Consider the following 22276-nt stretch of genomic DNA (forward strand, 5'->3'; position numbering starts at 1 on the left):
TCCCTGATTGTCTCAGTAACAATATGTTTGCAGTTGGCTTGTGAAAATAATGATTCAGATGACATTAAAGCATTAAATATGTTTGAATGTCTTTTAAGAGACTCTTTATCAATAATCCCCCCTTTTTTCTTACAGTTTAAGGTCCAAAGAAATTAAATCCTTTGTTCTGTCATATTTTACATGTTCTGAAATTTGGTGATTTCATTCCTATTTTATTTTTCAATGGATTTTCCTGTCCCTTGTCTTTCCTATAGACTTAGATGCTTAATTGGCATGACTGTGTTACAGATAGTGTTGCGTGTATAGTCTATCTTCTGTTTTGTCATATCGAAGAAGCAAGTTCCGTCCCATTGCCCTCTTTTTATGTCTTTAAAATTGTTAGTGTGTTCAGAATATTATCAGCTATATTTGTTTATAAAATCCCCCACCTACTATTTTTTGCAGCCATTGGTGTTTATTGCTGAGATTCTTTATTTTATTGGAGATTTCAAAATGGTAATATTCTATCATCACTTCATAATTTATTAGTTGGGATTCTCTTTCTTAGTTGTAAAAAACAAATGATATAAAATTTACCATCTTAGCCATTCTTAAATGTGCAGTTCAGTAGTGTTAAATATATTCATATTGTTGTGAAATCTATCTCCAGAACTTTTTCATTGCAAAACTAAATTCTGTATCCATTCAACAGTAATTTCTCATTCCCTTCTCCCTTCAGCTCCTGGCAGCCACCATTTCACTTTGTATGATTTCGACTACTCTGAATGAATACCTCCTTTAAGTGGAATCTTTTGTGACTAGTTACTTCACGCAGCATGATGTCCTCGAGGTTCATATTGTAGCACGTCAGAATTTCCTTCCTATTTAAGGCTGAATTGTACTCTGTTGTATCTATGTACTACTTTTTTTTGACCCATTTATTCATCGGTGGATATTTGGGCTGTTTTCACTAGTTGGCTGTTTGAAATAGTGCTTCTGTGAACATGGGTGTGTAAATACCTCTTTGAGACCCCGCTTTCATTTCTTTTGGATGCATACGCAGAAGTGACATTGCTGGCTCATGTGGTGGCTCTATTTTTATTTCTTTGACAAACCTCAGTACTGTTTTCCAGAGCAGTTGCCGCACCATTTTACAATCTCACTAGTGGTGCACAAGCATTCCAGAGTTTTACCACATCTTCACCAACACTAGTTATTTTGTATGGTGTTTTTTGTTTTTTGTTTTAATAGTCATCCTGATGAGTTTGCGGTAATACCTCATTGTGGCTTCAATTTGCAGTTTCTTTGATGATTAGTGATATTGAACATCTTTTCATCTGCTTGGTGGCCATTTGCATGTTATCTTTGGAGAAACATCTATTCAAGTCCTTTACCTATTTTTTAATTGGGTTATTTTATTATTTTGTTGTTGTTACTGAGTTGTAGGAATTCTTTATATATTCTAGATATTAATCCTTTCATCAGCTATTTGATGGGCAAATATTTTCTCCCATTCTGTAGGTTGCTTTTTTATTCTATTGGCTGTAAACTTTCATGCATAAAAAATTTTTAAGTTTGATTTAGTCCCATTTGTCCGTTTTTGTTTTTGTTCTGGGGCTTTTGGTTTCATATCCAAGAAATCATTGCTAAGTCCAGTGTCCTGAAGCTTTGTATGTTTATCATTTTGAAGGACTGCCAAACTCAGTTCTTCAAACTTCCATAGCAGTTGTACCATTTTGTAGTCAACAACACATAAGGGTTCTAGTTTCTCCAAATCCTTATCAACACTTGTTACTTTTCCTGTTTTGTTTTTTGTTTTTGATAGTAGCCATCGTAATGGGTGCAGACTGATACCTGATTGTGGCTTTGATTTGCATTTCCTTAATGGCTAATGACGTTGAGCATCTTTACATGTATTTATTGGCCATTTGTATATCTTTGGAGAAATATCTATTCAGATTCTTTGCCCATTTTTAATATTGGGCTATTTGTTTTTTTATTGTGTTGCAGGAGTTTTTATTTTATTTTTTTAAAGGTTTGGCTGAGCATGAACCTCAATCTTTTTTTTTTTTTAATTTTTATTTATTTATGATAGTCACACACACACACACACAGAGAGAGAGAGAGAGAGAGAGAGAGGCAGAGACACAGGCAGAGGGAGAAGCAGGCTCCATGCACCGGGAGCCCGACATGGGACTCGATCCCGGGTCTCCAGGATCGCGCCCTGGGCCAAAGGCAGGCGCCAAACCGCTGCGCCACCCAGGGATCCCGTTGCAGGAGTTTTTAAACCATATTCCATATGTAGGTGTCTTAGCAGATACATGATTTATAAAAATTCTGTGAGTTATCTTTTCATTTTTTTGATGGTGTCCTTTGAAGCCTAAATGTTTTTCATATTGATGATGTCAAATTTATCTATTTTTCTGTGGTTGTTTATCCATTGCCAATGTAAAGTGTTTTCCTGTTTTATTTTTCAATGGATTTTCCTGTCCCTTGTCTTTCCTATAGATTTAGATGCTTAATTGGCATGACTGTGTTACAGATAGTGTTGCATGTATAGTCTATTTTGTCATATCGAAGAAGCAAGTTCCATCCCATTGCCCTCTTCTTATGTCTTTAAAATTGTTAGTGTGTTCAGAATATTATCAGCTGTATTATAATTATAATTATATAATATAAGGTATTATATATGTGTATATATTATAATATTAATATTAATATTAATATTAGTGACAGCCTTTGGCTGTCGTCATCATTTCTAAGACACCATTGTGTAATCCAAGATCACGAAAATTTGCACCTCTGTTTTAAGAGTTGATCTTGAGGGCCTGTTTCACTTTGAGTTCATCTTTGTAAAGGGTGGGAGGTAGGAGTTAAAAGTCACTATTTTGCATGTGACTATCCAGTTGTCCCAGTGCCATTTGTTGAAGAGATATTTTTTCCCTGTGGAATTGTCTTGGCACCTGTGTCAAAAAATAAATCCGCCATTGGGGCACCTGTGTGGCTCAGTCAATTGAGCATCTGATCTCAGCTCAGGTCTTGATCTCAGGATGGTGAGTTCAAGCTCTGCATTGGACTCCGTGGTGGGCAGATTGTGTACATTTAAAAAAAAAATCAACTGACCATAAATAGGAGGGCTTATTTCTGGACTCTTAGTTCTTTTTTTCCATTGATCTATATGCCTGTTCTAATGCCAGAAGCATACACTCTTGATTACTGCAGGTTTATGTTCTTTGTGAGTTTTTTCCTTTTTAAATTAAATATTCTTCATTGCTCATATGTAAAAGTTCACTTAACTTTTGTACATTGATCTTTTAGCTCATCACCTCTTATTATTTATAGCTATTTTCTGTAGATTATTTTGGATTTCCTTCATTGGTGATTATTATCTGTGAGTTATGACAGCTATGTTTCTTATTTTCTGATCCTTCTCTATATTTTTTTAAGTTTTATTTATTTATTTGAGAGAGAGACGATGGAGGGGTAGAGGCAGAGGGAGAAGAGCACAGAGCTTGATGCAGGGCCTGATACCATGACCTTAAGATCATGACCTGAGCAAAACCAAGAGTTGGACGCTTAAGTGACTAAGCCACCTAGGCGCCCCGTTTCTTTTATTTTCTTATTGAACTAGCCAGAACATTCAGAACCCTGCTGAGTAAAAGTCATGATGGTAGACATTTTTGTCTCAGTCTTGGTTTTATTTTATTTTTTATTTTGAAAAGATTTTATTTATTTATTCATGGGTGGGGGGGCAGAGGGAGAAGCAGACTCCATGCAGAGAGCCCGATGGGGGACTAGATCCTGGGACTCCAGGATTAGGCCCTGGGCCGAAGGCAGGCGGTTAGCCGCTGAACCACCCAGGGATCCCCACAGTCTTGGATTTAAGTGGTTTTACCTTTGGTTTTACCTTTCACAGTTAAGTATAAAGTTTGCTGTGAGATTTTCATGGCTACTTTTTCTAAGCCTAAGAATATTCTCTTTTCTTTTCAGTTGGCTTGGGTTTTTATTCCTGAATAGTGGGTGAATGTTGTTATTAAATACATTTTCTGTATCTGGTAAGGATGATGATTCCTCTAAGCATATCCTGCTGGTCTGTTTTCTCATGTTAACTCAGTATTGCATTCTGCAGTGAACTCAACTTGGTCTTAATATCTGATTTTTGAGGTACATTATTGGATTTTATTTGCTAATACCATGTTTCTCTTTTTACATCTGTCATTGTGTGTGAGTTTGTTGTTTCTCCTTTCTCTTATTATTCTTGGCTGGTTTGGGATAGGTGTTATGCAGGCTACATAAAATGAATTGGGGAGTATGTCCTCTATCCTCTAAAATAGTTTGTGTGAGATTGAAAATATCTGTACCTTGAATGTTCAATACTTAGCTGACATTTTATGATGACAGGTAAAGAGACAACTTAACCTGCAAGATACAGGAATAAGACTGCAGAAGCGGGTATTCATTGCATTTTCACAGCTTATTGGCTCGTCTTAAGTTTGCCATATAACTGTGAGTTACACATGTGACTTTGACATAGAGTGATAAAGTTGTTCCACAGATGAGCCACTGTAGTGAGAGCTAGGGAGCATATCAGGTTCTGTGAATGCTTTTGTCTTTTTTCATACCATGCAGCCAGAAGGGCATTGGTGCCTACATGTAGACTAATTAAATTTCTATTTATCTTACAGAAGTGATAGACCTTACTCATGATAACAAAGATGATCTTCAGGCTGCCATTGCTTTAAGTCTACTGGAATCCCCCAAAATTCAAGCTGATGGAAGAGATCTGAACAGGTTATTGTTATAATTTGTCATTAGCTCCCCACATTAGCATGTAGGTGGAAGGGTTAAGAGCTGTGGATGCCACTGAGGGACCATTCTGCCGACCTCTTTTATTTGCATCCAAATGAAATTTCTTTTAGAGGATAATTTAAGTTCACATTAGGCTACTTACTCTTGGGTTTACTTTTTGGCAAAGCCAGATATGATAAGGGTCTTACAATAGCTGGGAGTCTTTGAATAGAAGTCTGTAAGCTTTTGTAGTTTACAATTGCTAGAGGTAGAAACCCCATCCTGGTGCAAGCATCTAACATTATATATTCCCTTTATAAATCCAGAGCCTTTGTAAACATCAAGGGTCGTGTTGTCAGCTCTTTGAAAATGAAAGTTATCACTCAACTACCCTGTCTCAGGAGTGACCAAGGATATCTTTTTTGAATTGGTGCCAATTTGGTGATCGTCTGGTATTGCTCGTAAACATCCAGTTCCAGTGGTGGCCTGTCAGTTTCTGGACATGTTTGTTTATTCCCTCACACCACTGAGTTGTTCTTTCAGGGAAACATAAGGCCAGGTTTTGTGTGCTAGGCAGTTTAAAGGCTCTTATCTTTAGTTGAGTGTCTCTCTTGCCTCTCTCAGTGGCAAGGTCTGAGATCAGGCACTTGCTGAAATCTAAAACTTTCAATACAGTAGCTGTAAATAGTCTTGAGCATCAGCTCGCTTCCATCATGGGCCTTATAAGTAGTAATCTCTGATGGAAGGATTAACATCTAGGTCTAAACCTTACTTTTCACTTGCATTATAATTTTATAGTTACTGTATAGCCAGCAATGACCCAGCCCAGTCAGTAAATAGTTTATCTGGCATTTTGAATTATCTATGAAAGATTACCAGCATTCTCCATATATAATACATTGTTCCTTAACTTTTTCCTTTTTGGATACGTGGTGTAACGGTATCATACAGGATGCATGAGGCAGCCTCTGCAGAAACTAAACGCTCCAAGAGAAAACGCTGTGAAGTCTGGGGAGAAAATCCCAATCCTAATGACTGGAGGAGAGTTGATGGGTGGCCAGTCGGGCTGAAGAATATTGGCAATACGTGTTGGTTTAGTGCTGTTATACAGGTATGATTTTTTTTCTTTAAAAATTTTATTTATTTGAAAGAGAGAGCACAAATGGGAGGAAGGGGTAGAAGGAGAGGGAGAAGCAGACTCCCTGCTGAGCAGAGTCCAACTCGGGACTCCATCCCAGGACTCTGAGATCATGACTTGAGCCAAAGGCAGATGCTTAACTGACTGAGCCATCAGGTGCCCCTTAGGTATGATATTTTTAAGAGACAACTGTGTCTTCCAGAAACAATTTTGTAATTTATTAAACTGAAATGTGAGAAACATATCTTAAAAAAATGAAAATAGATATGTAAGACTGGGGTGTTTTATTTTCTTCATGGTATTATTGTGTTTTGGTTGATTTCCTGTGTTTGGATTTAGATGCTCTGGTGTCCAAATTGGGCAATACTAAAAACAGAATATCCTGTAGTTGTAAAGATGGTGAATAGGTGTTTTGGATCAGCATTTACTGAATCACATGTTGCAGCAGAGCAAGCAAGAGTTTGTAAGGAAAAAGCATTGGCTGGGAAGCAGTCAGAAATATCCAGGCAGGAAATGATGGTGGCTTGCAACAGAGAAGTGTGTAGCCATGGAAGGAGAGAAATACAAGCATTCTAGAGTTAGGTAGGAGATCAGATCTACAGGATTTGGTGAGGCAGTTGGATATAGGGTTGAGAGTTGAGAAAGACTCCAGGGTTTCTAGTTTGAGGAACCAGGTGGGTGATAGTACTGTTTGAGGCCAGAAGAGGAATGTTTGGGTGTGCGTGAAGAGTGGGATCTCATTTCAGTTTTACCTGTGCTGCTTTCAGAGTGTCACGTGAAGAAACATGTAGGCAGTTAACTACATGAATCTGTAGTTTGGTAATAAGAACTGGACTATAGATGCAGCTCTGGGAATCAATAGTATATAGATGGTGATAAAGCCAAGAGAGTGGACGAAATGCCCTAGAGAGAGTTTCTAGAAATAACTCCCAGGTGCCTTTAAACTTAACATGGCCACAGAGCAGCAGATAATCCTGCCCCTCCAGTCTTGTCCTTCACGGCACTTGACATCTACCCAGCTGCTCAGCCAGAAACAGAGACCTCCCCTTCCACACGTCAGATCTGGACGCATTCACCTGACTGTGCCTGGCACTGTGTTTGCACTGAGGGAACAGCATGAATAAATCAGAGCCATTGCTCTATTAGAGTTTCCTTTGAAAAGAATGGGACAGAGAGTAAAATATGTATCAGGTGGTGAGAAGTGCCATAAACATGAGTGAGGGTAGAGAAGCTGGACGGAGAAGGAGGCCTTTCTGATCAGATGGGTGTTTGCACAGAGGCCTGAGGAGGTGAGGGAATGCGTCCTCTAATTACAGAAAGGACCCTGCAGACAGAGGGAAGAGCAAGTACAAAGACCCAGGTTCAAGAACTTGCTTAACGTATTGAGAAATAGGAAGAAGACAGAACTGAGTGCTCAAGGGTGGGGAACAGACAGTGACGATATCAGAAAGGTAGTGGAGGTGAGGGAGTGCTGGGGGTCATGATGGGGACTTAAGATTTGTACATGAGGTGGGAAAGCATTGGAAGGTTTAGAGCAGGGAAGCGAGATGATGCCATTTCTATTTAAAGATGACTGGTGTTTGTGTTGTGAATAGCACGTCAGAAGGAATGTGGAATTAGAGACATTGGTCATTCCTTTTGTGGGGTGAGTAGAGAGGTTGAGCATCTTACCTGCATTCACAGCCTCCTCAACCTTCACACTTGTGGGCATGTTGAAAGGAGCAGAGGTCATCACTGAGCAAGATTCTTGAGTGAGCCTGGGCAGAGGGCATGTAAAGCCCCCCAACGAGGGCTTGGTCCTAAGTAGGAAAGGGGCAGGAGAGTGGTGGGGGTGGGAGGAAGGAAGATGAGGGCTGCAGACTACAGTTGAGGTACTTTAAAGTCATCATCTTTGTGACCTGAGCAGCCACTTTCTGAAGCCATGGAGAAAGGATGGACTCAGAAGTTAAATGAGGCTTGCCCGTGGTCAGGGGGAAACCCGTTGGCACCAGGATACAATTGTGGGATTTCTAGAATCTGCATGTCTACTTGAGTGTGTTGACCTTAGATGCATAGCGATGTCAGTAGGGCATGTTTTCCTCAGGACTACTTCTTAGCAGCACTCTGAGACTCTTCAGTGGAAAATGAAACTTAATTTAGGTTTTCCTAAATTTCCTGGGTTTGATGAAAGTCTGAGGAGTTAATGAAGTATGGTTAAAGACCATGGAATCAAAGCTAGAGAGAGAGAGAGAGAGAGAGAGAGAGAGAGAAATGAAAACAGGAAGGACTAGTGATTTGGGAGAACAGGAAGCATCCTTTTGCTTGGGTCCTTGATGAAGTTAGAGAACGGATGTCCTGGGGGTGCTTGGGTCAGTAATGCCAGAGGATAGGTTATGGTTCAAGAGCAGAGTTTTTGAATTTGAGGTCTGAGAATTGGCCAAGTCTCAGGAATTGACATATCCTGGGTGTGACCTTAGATACCGGTGTAGAGATGGAATAGAGGACTGCCTCACTAGAGAGAAGATGCTTGCGTAGCCAAGGGGTCCCTGGGCTGGAAGTATTTGTGTTCCTTCACCAAATATCAGTTGCACACTCACTGTATGTCCAGCTCTATTCTAGGCCCTTAAGATAAAGGAATGAATAGAACCAAGACAGGGCCTTGCCCTTATGGAACTTAAATTTTTGTGAAGCAAGACTGACAAGGAGCAGTAAACTGCAGAAGTAATTAGTTAATTAAGCAGCTAAATGTATATAACATGTTAGGTTGCAATTGGTGTGATAGAAGTAGGAGCAGGTTAAGGCAAAGCAGAATTGCTGCAGGAGAGATTGGAGCAGGGCGCAGCAAGGTAGGTTAGGCCTCCTTGCCCAGGAGGATGAGGTTGGAGCAGGTGCCAGATATCTAAGAGGTGAGGGAGTGAGGCCGGCAGCTTCTGGGGGAGAACATTCCAGGTGAGGGAAACCCCAGAGCACGGGCCCCAAGGTCGGAGCAGGCTTGGTGTGCTCCTGGGGCATCCAGGAGGCTCGAGCGGCTGGGATGCTAGGAGCAGAGGGAAGAGTCACTGGAGGTGAGGCTGGGGAGTCACTGCAGGCTCTGAGCAGAGGAGTGACTCTGACTTGTGTCTTAAAAGGCTCGCCGTGGCTGCTGTGAGGAGTGCAGAACGGGGGCAGGGGGTGAGGGACAGGTGGAGTGAATGTTGCAGGGGGCTGCCACACTTGTCCATGGGGCAGGTGACGCTGGCCTGGACCTGGCTAGTAGCCATGGAAGTGCATTCTTTATTTATTCAGAGGGCAGAGCTAACAGGGTGTCCTGTTGGGTTGGATACAGACAGGACTTGGGGAAGGAAGAAGAGCTGTTAACCTATGGCAGGTGTCAGTGAATCAGGAGCTTTATTTCAGTCCTGTTAGGAAGACAGAGGAACCTGTGTGGCAGGTGAAGTGGTACAGGGGAGGTCCTGGAGGCAGAGAGACCCTGTGCAGTGAGCCAGGTGAGCAGTGAGGGGAGACCCATGAGGGCACTTGATAGGGACAGTAGGAGGAGGTGGTTCTAAGGAGCACCTCAGAGTCCAGGTGACTTCTTCATCCTTGGATGTGCATGGTTAAGAAAGAGAGGGGATTCGAAGATTCTTCTGAAGTTCTGAACTTTGATGAGTGGAGGAGGGGGGTGGAATTAAGTGACACAGGAGAAGAAGCAGATGCCAGAGTGTCATGTGGATACTGGATTGGGAAATGTAATCAGCTCACACTTGGAGGGTTTTTAAGAATGGCGATGTCTTTGGGGAAATCCAGATTTGGGCGAGGAGAGGAGGTAGAGAGGAGTGACTTGGAAATGTGAAGCCAGTTTTCCCATGGCAGAGCAGAAGTTCTGGGAAGAGTCAGGGCCACGTCAGCAGAGTGAGAGTGGCCCCACATGGGAGGGCACAGGTGAGGTGGGAAGAGGAGAGAGCAGGTTCAAGTCGAGAGCAGAGCAGTCTCGCCCTGGCTCCAGGTAGCACGTTGATGGAACAGTGTGACCTGATCCTAAAGGCACCACCCAGTTGTGTGCTCACCCTGCTGGTGGAATCCCCGCCTCGTTGGGGGAGTGGGAGGGAAGCCAGAGGCTGTTGTCTCCCCAGGACGTTCATTCCAGAGTGGTTCATCTGGGTCTTTCCTGAGGGGTTTTCGTCTGAGGAGTGTGTTGGGATGTGGATTTCTATTCATACAAGGGATTTTTACAAACATTAATCTTCAGAAGATATTCATAGTAGGATTACGTATGCTTTATAAATAAGCCAGAGATTACTGCTACTGAATTTTTTTTTAATGCAGTTCTTGTGACAGAGTGGAGAGTAGCCCACATTGCTGCACTCAGCGCCCAGCTTTAGAAATAAATGGTGGGTTCCCTGTGCTCTCCAGGCCTTGCTGTCCCCATTCCAGTCACAGCCTCCCTTCCCCACAGATAAGACCACAGCTGTACGCATCCCTCAACACACAGGATATAGCTCTGAGATTTCTCCATGTTGATCCTATAGATCTCCGGCATTCACTTTCACAGCCGTGTACTAGTTCATTTTAGGAAAATATTTTTTTCTGGAATGTTATTTTAATGACTACATAACGATCTATTGTATACATGAACTTTACCTTGTTTAATCCATCCCTCCTGTTACCTGTGATGTTTCTGGTTTTTTTCCTTAAAGAATTACTATTCCGTTGGCTCAGTTTGTACACATAGCCATCATTCCCTCAGATGTCACAGCGGTAGAAATAGCAGGTGACAGTCACGTGCACTTTCAAGGTAAAAGATCTTTCTGCTGCAGTTATCTTGAAAGCAAGGCTATGAATATCTTTCTTTATTTCAGTCTCTCTTTCAACTGCCTGAATTTCGAAGACTTGTTCTCAGCTACAGTCTGCCGCAGAATGTTCTCGAAAACTGTCCAAGTCACACAGTAAGTTGGTGTGGAGAAGTCCTCACTCGTGTTTGGTCCCTCTCATCCCAAAGGCTTTTAAGTTCTGGCCCACACTGATAGCTGTGATGTCCTCTGGCTTGTGCTAGTATTTGTTTTCATTTCCAGATGGCTTTTTTCCTTCTTTGTGACATGAAATGAAAATGAAGTAGGAATAAAATGAGAACAGTTCCCAGAAAGTGGCAAGTCATCTGACAGCCTCAGCTCTTCTGCCTCTGGGCAGGAGATTCAGAAATTCTAAGTCACAGAATGTTAGTGTAGTGTCCTTTCCTTTCCCTCCCGCTCAGGCATGGATTGCAAAGTGGGTGACCCAATGCTGGAGGCCTGGACCCTTCTAGAAGAGCCTATGGTCGGTCAGCTCTCGCCACAGGACATGGCTTCCTGCCAGCGATCCAACCCTCTCCAGGATCTCACTTTGGGGATGCATTTTCCTAATGCGAGGGAGGGCAGCTTCAGAAAATAAGCATTTTGCCTTTCCAACAGCACTCCCCTCCTGGCTTCCACATGGATATTTCAGTTTAAGGTAATCCCCTCCATAGACCGGATCAGAGGGCCTGTGGGGTAGTCTGTGTCCTGACTGACCTAGAGCTAGGTAAATGTCAGGGAGGGTTCTCTTACAACTTTTCTCTTTCATGCGTTCTGATTTCCTACATGGGTGGTTGTGAGAGCACACATTGCCGTCTTCTCCACAGGAAAAGAGAAATATCGTGTTTATGCAAGAGCTGCAGTACTTGTTTGCTCTGATGATGGGATCAAATCGCAAATTTGTAGACCCTTCAGCAGCCCTGGATCTCTTAAAGGGAGCATTCCGATCACCTGAGGAACAGCAGGTACGAAAAGCCTGTTATCCCCATGTTTCCCTCAGTCTGTGAAGTTTGAAGTCACACCTTGTTGCTATCCAGGTGATGTGGGTCCGGGTCAGCTCTGAACGTGACTACACAGGACGGGAAGCAGACTGGGGCTGTTGGAGTAGAGAGGAGGAGGTCAGAAGATACCTCGGTGAATCAGAGCAAAGGGTTGCTGACAAAAGTAAAGCCCTGTGACTCCCCCTGGGCCTCAGAATGGCCCAGATAAAAATCCCATTTGCAGCATCATCTAGACCCTAAGTTGAGCAGCTGTTCTGAGCTATTTCTCTCTCCTAGACATTAGTACTTGCCTTTCTCTATCTTCTGTTAGAAAACACAGCCACTATTGTTAGCCACTTCTGTTAGAAAACACTATCACTATTGGAGGAGCACCTTCTTCATAAAATTTAATTTTCCCTTTGATTATTCAAAGGTCCTACAGTTCTATCGAACACTCAAAATGTTTCATCAGTGTCCTTTCTCCATTCTGACCTCCTCCTGTTCTACAGCACTAGAATCTGTTCTCCCAACCTTTTTAAAAAATTTTTTTATTTTTATTTTTTATTTTTTTTAAGGCCTACCTAGAATATTTTGTGTGTTGTTACAAATAGACGTGGCTGGAATTGGTGGCGTTCCAATCTCCTTGTAGCCACATGCTGGTCAGTGGCTGCTCATCTCTGCAGTTAGCTGGCTTCCAGTGTTCCTTTGTCTCTTCATGCTGCTTGTCCTTAATAAATCCTTCCATAGTAATAGAATCTTAATCATTGGTAGGATTAGGGCAGATTTTTGTGTCCCTAAGTATGGTACTGGGTCTAACTCTTATGCAATTTGTGCCTCTCTTGTAGCAAGATGTGAGTGAATTCACACACAAGCTCCTGGATTGGCTAGAGGACGCATTCCAGCTAGCTGTTAATGTTCAGTGAGTGTTGAGGATTTTTTTTTTTTTGTATAGCCTTTCTACTCACAGTGGTCCAATGAGAATTATGACATTGAAGGAGGGAGGGCAACTACTCTTCTCAAGTAGGAGTTGCTGGTTTTTGCCAAACTTCGAGGGGGTAACCATTCAGATACTTGTCATTTTTTTTATCCTCCTTGCCTTTGGTTTTTCTCCCTAAAGATGCAGATAATCATCTTAACCTGCCCCCTTTTACTGAAAGGGCCATAACCCTGAACTTTGTAAAATCATAGCCTGTGCTACCCAATGTGTTAAAAGGTCGAACCAATCCTAGATGTGAACGTGGCGGTATAAAACGGGTAAATCAACTTTAATCGTTGCAGTCACTGAAATGAACTTCAGAAGTGAAATTCAGGGCAAAGAATATTCAAAGAATCCCCTTTTGAATGTAGATGGCGAGAAATTTTCTAAATTCTTTTAACTCTAAATAAAAGAAATATACATGTTAAGATGTTAAGGTGGGCTTGTCCATTTCTGTTGTACTACTGGGAAAACTTCTGTTTATTTGCAGAACTGCGCAAAGAGGGTGGATTCTTGTTGCTTCTGTCCTATTCTAGAATTTATATACATCTGTCACTGGGCGTAGATGCGTTTGTTGAATGTATACAGATACAAGTATTTCTCTGCATGTAGGACTCTCCCGTTAGACTTTCAGCTCCTCACAGCCAGCTCTCATGCCTATATATTTGCTCAATGAGTATTTAAACTGAGCTAACCTGTTACTTTTTGGACCATACTTGGTTCTTCGGAGGTTGATGAAAATGTACTATTTTTGCTTTTGAATGGTGGTTAGGTTTCGTGTAGTGCTTATCTGATCCAAATGATAGAGAACTGTTTTCCTTTTCTTAAAAGCAGCAATCCCAGGAACAAATCTGAAAATCCAATGGTGCAGCTATTCTACGGTACTTTCCTCACTGAAGGGGTTCGTGAAGGTAAATTCTCTGCTGTAAATGTTAGTTCTAGACTTGTGTGACTATCTGTATTCGTCGAAAAGGCTTTTGAGTCAGGCATTTACGGGTATGGTTCTACCTCTTAGTATGTGTGTAACATGGACAAACTGTGTGAATGCTTGGATCCTCAGTCTGTTCATCTATAAAATGGGCATAGTGTTTATCTCAGAGTTGTTAATTAAATTGTATACTTTGCACAGCCCAAACCTAGTATTAATGTCAGACCTGGTGATGCTACTCAATTTTCTGTGTTGTTTTTTCCAATGTAGTATTTATTTAATTAATTTATTTTTTTAAACTTTTTTTTTTTTTAAGATTTTATTTATTCATGAGAGACACAAAGAGAGAGAGGCAGAGACATAGGCAGAGGAAGAAGCAGGCTCCATGCAGGAAGCCTGATGTGGGACTTGATCCTGGGACTCTGGGATCATGCCTTGAGCTAAAGGCAGACGCTCAACCGCTGAGCCACCCAGTTGTCCCCCAATGTAATATTTAATCTCAAAAGGTTTTGATGAGTTAGACTGTCAGAGATCTTTCTCTATTTTAGAGACTTATCAAAGCTGCATGTGTAATTGTAAATTTTTTTTCACAATGGAGAATTTTTATCATCTAGATAGAGCATTCTAAAAACCCCCATGAACTCAGCAACCATTAGTCCATGACCAAACATCCCCAAACTCCTTTTTCCTCTTACGCTTCTGATATTCTCTGTATAACAACCCAATACCACTATTCACTCCAAAAAAAATAGCACTTAATATCAAATATCTAGTCAGTGTTCAGGTATCCAAGTTGTTTTATAATTTTATATACGGGGCTGGGGGGTGTGATGTGTTATTTTTACAATTTATTTTATTCAGGATCCAAATGTGGATCATTTATATTTAGTTGATTTTTAAGTCTCATCAAAATCTTGGTCTTTTAAGTCTCTTATCAAAATCTCTGCACTATGCCCCCAGTATCTTTCTCCCTTGAAATGGATTTCTTAAGAAACCAGATTGTTCTCTGAGATTCCCCACAGTCTGAAATTTCGCCACTTGCACATCTATGATACAGTTTAACACGTTCCTCTCTACCTCTCTTTTTATAAATTGGTAGTTGGATCTAGAGTTTGACCAGATTCAGGTAAGGCTTTTATTGGCAAGACTAGTTCGCAAGAGGTGGGGTAGTCTTTGATCAGGAGGCACGTAATGTCTGCTGGTCTTTCCTTTATGACAGTAGCAGTTATTTATGGTCAATGCCTGGACCCACCGGTTCATTGGAAGTTGCCATACAGGCTGAAGGACGCTTCTAAAGCTTCTCAGCGAGTTGCTAAATTAGGAAGATACTGTCTGTGTGGTGCCAGAAAAAAAGTCTTTAGATAATACTAGTGAGGTCTTTAAAAAAGCAATCTGTTTCTTTGCCTAGGAAAGCCCTTTTGTAACAATGAGACCTTCGGCCAGTATCCCCTTCAGGTAAATGGTTATCGCAACTTAGACGAATGTTTGGAAGGGGCCATGGTGGAGGGTGACATTGAGCTGCTTCCTTCCGATCATTCGGTGACGTATGGACAAGAGGTAAGCCGGATATTTTTTTTTATTTGCTGTGCCAGTGACAGAGCCAGTTAAGTAGGGCTGAGGCTTTTTGGCAAACTGTCTTCCCATCAGATGTTAAATAACTGTACACTTACCAGATGTCGAACTAGCCTGAAGTCTCTCGTGAGTTGATATGCATTAGTCAGCCTGAGTGTTTAGTAAATAAATTCTTTACTGAAAGTATGAATTTGAGTTAATCATATAAAGGTTGTATGCTGCTTCTGATGATGTTTTAAGTATGATCAAGTTTCTCTTTTTCTGTTGAAGCCTACCTGTACCAGTAGGGAGAACCCACTGCCTCCATATTTTCGGAGGGTAAAAGTACAGTGATTAACTCCTATGGTATGCCATTTAGAATATTTTCCCTATTATAATATTTACTGTTCTTCATAGTAAATTCTGCCTTTGCTTTAAAAATTTTTCAAATTTAATATTCATTTATTTTTGTGGGTTGGAAAGAAAAGGGGAAAGTTAGAGGGGGAGAGCAAGAGAAACTAATGCCTGAGAATTCCAGTTGGGTTAGGGATGAGTGAATTTGGAGCATAACTGTGGATAATAGCATACAGCTTGGCTTGATCTCCTTTCATATATTTTGAAATAAAACTCTGGGCTTATGGGAGTCTAACTCAGTCATTACTATAGGAGAAAGCAGAGCTTTTCCTGATTGATGTGAGCGTTGTCGAGGGCATGAGTTCAGGGCAGCATGAGCACTAGGAGAGAGCTACTGCTTCCCCTAACACCTGCTTGGGGGGCACAACGTCAGTCCTGCCTGGACACAGCTGAGGCATGCTCTTACAAAAGAGAAGGGATGTTCACCAGCTCCTTAGACCTGGAGACCTTTATTCAAGAAAGGGAATGTTATTTTAAAAAAAGAAAGAAAGAAAGAAAGAAAATCATTATGCTTATGTAGATTTACCCCGAGGTAGTCAGACAGGCTGTCTGGATTCACCTCATGCCAACAAGAGAAGGGAACTTAGCTGTTTATACCTAGAGTGAGTGTCTCAAAGCTGTTCTTGCAGACTGCTGGCATACAGGTGAATTGAACAGAAATGCCTCTCCTGGTTTAGCTCTTCCATATCTGTGGTCAGGAGCAGTTGAGATATTTTTCTATAAGTCAGTGCTTTCTTTTCTTGAAGCTCAAAATCACACCCTGGGTTGATTTGACCAGGTCCCTCCTGAGATACTTAAAGTCTTAAAAATCAAAGATTTTCTCAGAAACTTGAGCACTCATAATCATGAGGCTATATCAAGTTTCTTGTTTTAGAAATAAAGGGGATTCAAATTATGGTTAATAGACTGTAAATAGTATATATGTTCACACATATATACTCAATATATTCTCTGAGCTGATTTCGTGGAGATAATTGACTCCTTAGGTATATATATGCTGCTAAGGTCCTACTTTCTGATTCTTCGGTTAGGCTAGCTGATATCTTCTAGGCTTTGACCCTCTTTTGAATACTGATGACTTAGTGAGTAAGTGGTATAGATTCTTGGTGCAATTTCACCTATTTAAGGGCAGTTATTTCCAAGGATGATAGTTGAGTAAAATGTTGTTGACTGGCTCATAAATTTGAAGTCTTGAGGAATGTTTAACCACATTTTCTAAGAGGGCATGATTCTAAGTGGTCATTTTAATATTTGGGATAAATAAACCTGTAAGGTGAATTTGATTTGAATATAAATTCTATATGAGAAGAAGAAAGTTTGATGAGGGATGTTTTAAATGTGGCTTTTGCTATTTCCTAAAATTAACTTCTGTCTTTCATATTTCTGCTTCTGACACAGCGTTGGTTTACAAAGCTACCTCCAGTGTTGACCTTTGAACTCTCAAGATTTGAGTTCAATCAGTCCCTTGGTCAGCCAGAGAAAATTCACAATAAGCTGGAGTTTCCTCAGATCATTTATATGGACAGGTGAGTTCTGTGATTGTCTTCTTAATGTATTACAGAAGAAGAATGGGGAGCATTTACTAGTATATTGTGCATAGGAATCATCTAGAGGTCTTGATAATTGCAAATATAGAGTCACTGGATTCATTGGATCTAGGTTGGGGCCCAAGAGTTGTTGGTATTTCTGAGAAGCTCTTGAGGTGATGTGCAAATGCTACATTTGATCTCGGGACCACAACTTGAGTAGGTAGGCTTCAGATGAAAGCCCTGTTCCTTCTAGGGCGAAGAACAGTATGTGGAGTAGCCACAGTGTATTTCTTTCTAATCTCAATGCTATTTGTATTCCTGGAAAAAAAAAAAAAACTACTACTTAGACTTATATTGTACATTTTTATTCTTTTTAAAGTCCGGTTTATTGACGTATAGTTTATACACAAAGCAATATTATCATTGTTTAGGTGTAGAGCCAATGAGTTTTGACAAATGTATATAGTCAAATAACCACCAAGGCAGTTGGATATAGCACATTTCCATCCCCCAGAAAGTTTCCTCATGCTCCTTGCAGTCAATCTCTTTTCACCCCTAGGCTCTAGCAACCACTTGTTTTCTGGCTCTATAGTTTTGCCATTTCTAGAATGTCACAATAGTGACGTTATTATTCAGAATACACCCTATTGTGGCTATATCTTCTTACACAGCAGTGTATCTTCTTACATTGAGAATAATGTTTTTGGGATTCATCCATATTGAGTAGTATCCCACTGTAGTAGTATTCCAATATTTTTTCCATTCACCAGTTGTTGATAGACATTTTGGATGTATCCAGTTTTAGGTTATGAAGAAAGCTACTATGAACATTCACCCCCAAAGTGTTGGTGTGGTTTTTAGTACTTCTGGGTAAAACACCTAGGAGTGAGATTGCTAGGTTGTATGAAAAGTGTATGTTTAATTGTATAAGAAATTTCAAAGCTGTTTTCTAAAACTGTATGATTTTGCATTCCCACTGACAGTGTGTGAGAGTTCTGTTTGCTCCAGATCTGCCCATAATTGGAATTGTCAGGCTTTTAAATTTTAGCCATTGTAGTGGGTTTGTAGGAATATCTTATTTTTCTCTTGACATATATTTCCCTGATAACTAACAATGCTGAGTTTCTTTTTGCATGCTTAATTAACAGTTGTTTGTATATTTTCTTTGGTGAAGCATCTTTTCAGATCTTTTGTCCATTCTTTAATTGAGTGGGTTGTGTTCATACTGAGTTGTAAGAGTGGGTTCTTTTACAGATTTTGGAGACAGATCCACATAGTCCCTGCCTATGCTGTCTCTTCCATTTTTTTACCACTGTCTTTAGGAGACCAGGAGTTTTTAGTTTTTATGAAGTCTAATTTATCAGTTTCTCTTTTACAGTTTGTGTTTTTGTGTTCTAAGAGATCTTTGCCAACCCAAGGTCACGAAGATTTTCTTCTTTTTTTCCCCCTAGAAGTGACTTAGTTTTAACTATTATATTCATGTCTATGACCCATTTAGAGTTTATTTTTATATATAATATGAGAGAAGGGCTTTTGTTTTTTGGAAGGCAGGGAAAGGAGGCATGTGGATGTCCAATTATCCTTTCCCCCGTTGAATTACCTTGGTACTTTTGTCAGAAATGAATTGAGCATGTAGTTGTGGGTCTATTTCCAGAGTCTGTTTTATCTGTTGTGTCTAATCTTAAACCAGTGACACATTGTCTTGATTACTGTGACTTTACTGTAAATTTTGGCATCAGATCATGTAAATCCTCCAACTTTGCCCCCCCCTTTTTTTTCTTTCAAAATTGTTTTGGCTACTTTAGTCCTTTGCATTTCTAGGTAAGTATTAGAGTTAGCTTGTCAGTTACTCCCTAGTAACTAGTGGGATTTTTTTTTTTTTTAAGATTTTATTTATTTATTGATGAGAGACACAGAAAGAGAGGCAGAGACATAGGCAGGGGGAAAAGGAGGCTCCCAGTGGGGAGCCCAGTGACGGGACCCTGGGATCACAACCTGAGCCAAAGGCAGATGCTCAACCACTGAGCCACTCAGGTGCCCACTAGTGGGATTTTTTTTTTTCACCAGTGGGATTTTGATTGGCATTATGTTGAATGTATAGATGAATTTGAGGAAACTGATGTCTTAACTATTTTGAGTTCTTTAATCCATGAACATGGTATAGCTTATTTAAAATGTTAATTTCTCTCAACAGTGTTTCTTAATTTTAAGTGTACAGGTCTTACATATATCTAAGTAAGTTTATACTAAAATAATTAATGCTTTTGATGTTACAATGGTTTCTAAAAAAAATCCAGCTTTAGATTTCCACCCCCCTTCTTTTTTAATTGACTTTATATCTTTTGACTTTACTAAACTCCCTTACTAGTTCTGATGCATTTTTGTAAATTCTTTGGTACTTTCTGTGTAAATGATTATGTCATCTGCAATGAAAGGCAGTTTTACTTTTTCCTTTGCTATTTGTATGCCTTCCCTTTTCCTCCTTCCCTCCCTGTCTCATCCTCTCTCTCTCTCTCTCTCTCTCTCTCCCTCTCCTTTCTTTTCTTCCTTCCTTCCTCACACTGGCCATGCCTCCAGTAAAACAGTAGAAGAGATAAGAGTGGACATCCTTGCATTGTTCCTGGTCTTAGGGGGAAAGCTTTCAATCTTTTACCATTAAGTATGATCTTAGCTATACGTTTTCTTTCTTTTTTTTTTTTTTTTTTTTTTTTTTTTTAGCTATACGTTTTCATAGATGCTCTTTGTCTGTTTGAGGAAGTTCCCTTGTATCTCTGGTTTGCTGGCACCGTGTGCCATTAATGCTTTTAAATATAAATTGTGTTTGTGGTGTTATCATTTGCTTAGGTACATGTACAAGAGCAAAGAGCTTATTCGAAGTAAGAGAGAGTGTATTCGAAAGTTGAAGGAGGAAATAAAAGTTCTGCAGCAAAAACTGGAAAGGTAAGTCATGACATCTTTGTGCTTAGAAATGTGAAGGAGAGAGTAGAGCGTTACAATTGGATAATTTGCTTAAATTTAAAAATTGGTTTAGAGTTTTTTTAAGTATTAATGAGTGTGTTTTTATACACACATTACACATATATACACATTTTTATATACACAAAATAGCTAAGAAAACTTATTCTCTAAGCATGAAGCCACTTATAAGATGAGCTGTAGTATCCATGGGTGAATAGTAGTCCCAAGGACTGGTGGGATGCAGAGGCACGGAGTCAGTCCCTGGCATACACGATGGGAGCTCAGCTTCTGAGTTCATAGCCCTTTACTTTTTCTATTTCCCTTGTCATCTTTCTCACAAACACAAGAGAGGTAACTGTCACCATACTTCAGGCCCTCTGTCTTGGGAAAATGTTTTCTTAAGGATCTGGAAGAGATAAAAACACAAACAGAAAGTGCTGTTCTACCTGGAGCAGGTGCTAAGTGATTCCAAGGGCTAACAGTTCTGGCACAAAGTCTTCTCTCTCATGGAGGGAAATCTTCCCCTTTTTTGTTGATTTGTTTCCCACTGATTATTTCTTTGGAATCACCCCATGACTTCCTAAGGAAGAGGAGTCAATGTAATTTCTTTCTATCGATCTATCCCATTGATTTGGCATTTAGAAGGAAATCCCATATAATGTCAATGGTGTTTTTTTCCTCCTTTAGCTACCCCACAGTTTTGCTGTCACCACCACCCTAGTTCTACTCACTCCATTGCTAGGTCACTTACTTCCCTAAGAGGTAACACTTTCCATACCAGCCCAAGGTAGACTCTGCACCCATAAGTCCCCATCTCCAGCATCCTCTCTTAGGGAGAACTTATCCAAGGTGTTCGGTGATGAGTTCTCTCATTGTCTTATATAGACTTAAGCTGAGGATTGATTCCTCAAATACCATCCTCTAAGTGTTTTACAGGACTTGATTTGCAGCTATATTTTACTTTTAAGGTTTTAGTGATGCTTTATAAGATTATAATTATTTTTATAGCACCAAATATACCTGATGCATTATAACATACAAAAACTCAACTTACCAGTAACCAGCAGGGCATTCTGACTTACTTCGATTTTAAAGTAAGTATAGGAGCATTTTCTGTAGTACGATGTTACTTCAGGAAGAAAAATGACTTTTAAGGACACCTGACCGGCTCTTTCAGTAGAGCATGTGACTCTTGATCTCAGGGTTGTAGTTTCAATTCCCATGTTGAGGGTAGAGATTGCTAAAAAAAATAAAATAGAATCTTTAAAATAAATAAATAAAATGACTTTTAAAATCTCAGATACTTTTAAGGGCAGCCCTGGTGGCCCAGTAGTTTAGTGCCGCCTTCAGCCCGGGGTGTGATCCTGGAGACTCAGGATCGAATCCCACGTCGGGCTCCCTGTATGAAGCCTGCTTCTCCCTCTGCCTGTGTCTCTGCCTCTCTCTCTCTGTGTGTCTGTCATGAATAAATAAATCTTAAAAAAATAATAAATAAAATAAAATGTCAGATAATTTTATTTGGGTAATTAAAAAAAAAATCGCTTGTCTCTAAGAGTGACTGACTTGCTCCTGGGAAAATATACAGAAACTGTTAGTGGATGCCAGTAGGAAGTAGAATCGAGATGGGAGTGGGTGACTTTTATGATTTATTTTACACTCTTTTGTATTTGAGTTTTCATACCAGGTGTGTTGCATTACTTTCATCATTAAGCAAAAAGTTCACCATTTCTTCTGTAAGATACCTTGATGTAATGTGAAAAATAAGATGTCATGCATATAGTGTAAACACCTTTTTTGAAACTTTTGCTCTGATTCTACTAACCGAATACAGATGCTGCATTGTATGAAGTAGTGGGTTTAAAGGAATTCATTCAGTAGAACAGAACAATGATTATGTCAGAAAATTGAAGATTAGTTTCTTAGAGAAATATTTTTCCTGAAGTTTTATATAAGTATCATATTAAAATACAGCAAACCTGGGAAGAGTTACAGTGTAAAATGATGGCTTAAAATCCTATCACCTATGACATCTGTGCTGCATTTCTAGTAAGAAAATGTTTTCCTTTGGTCCAAGCCAGTCATGTGAAAAGTAATTGCTTTCCCCATCACTGTGTTTCTGAAGACCTATTAACCATTCCTGAGGTATAGATACACAAGGTTCAGGTCCTATCTTTAGAAGTTCAGAGCTGGGAGATGGAGAAACTAGATCTTGAAGGGCAAGTAGAGTTCAATAAGCTGGTAGTAGCTG

At 40.1% G+C, this 22276-nt stretch overlaps 1 protein-coding gene across 5 annotated transcripts in view; it reads left to right on the top strand.

The window, feature by feature from the left end:
* Nucleotides 1–22276, top strand: part of USP28 (ubiquitin specific peptidase 28) — a 63744-nt gene that overhangs the window by 24104 nt on the left and 17364 nt on the right. For 3 of the 5 annotated variants that reach the window (XM_041771932.1, XM_041771934.1, XM_041771936.1), the window contains exons 4-12: nucleotides 4665–4770; nucleotides 5719–5878; nucleotides 10723–10809; nucleotides 11520–11657; nucleotides 12518–12591; nucleotides 13480–13559; nucleotides 14985–15133; nucleotides 16940–17067; nucleotides 19915–20010. In XM_041771932.1, the coding sequence (XP_041627866.1) occupies nucleotides 4665–4770; nucleotides 5719–5878; nucleotides 10723–10809; nucleotides 11520–11657; nucleotides 12518–12591; nucleotides 13480–13559; nucleotides 14985–15133; nucleotides 16940–17067; nucleotides 19915–20010 (1018 nt within the window). The remainder of the gene's footprint in view (nucleotides 1–4664; nucleotides 4771–5718; nucleotides 5879–10722; nucleotides 10810–11519; nucleotides 11658–12517; nucleotides 12592–13479; nucleotides 13560–14984; nucleotides 15134–16939; nucleotides 17068–19914; nucleotides 20011–22276) is intronic. The other 2 variants (XM_041771933.1, XM_041771935.1) reach the window with 1 other exon arrangement.

This window comes from Vulpes lagopus, chromosome 10 (genome assembly GCF_018345385.1).
Source record: "Vulpes lagopus strain Blue_001 chromosome 10, ASM1834538v1, whole genome shotgun sequence".
In the NCBI taxonomy this organism is placed as follows: Eukaryota; Metazoa; Chordata; class Mammalia; order Carnivora; family Canidae; genus Vulpes; species Vulpes lagopus.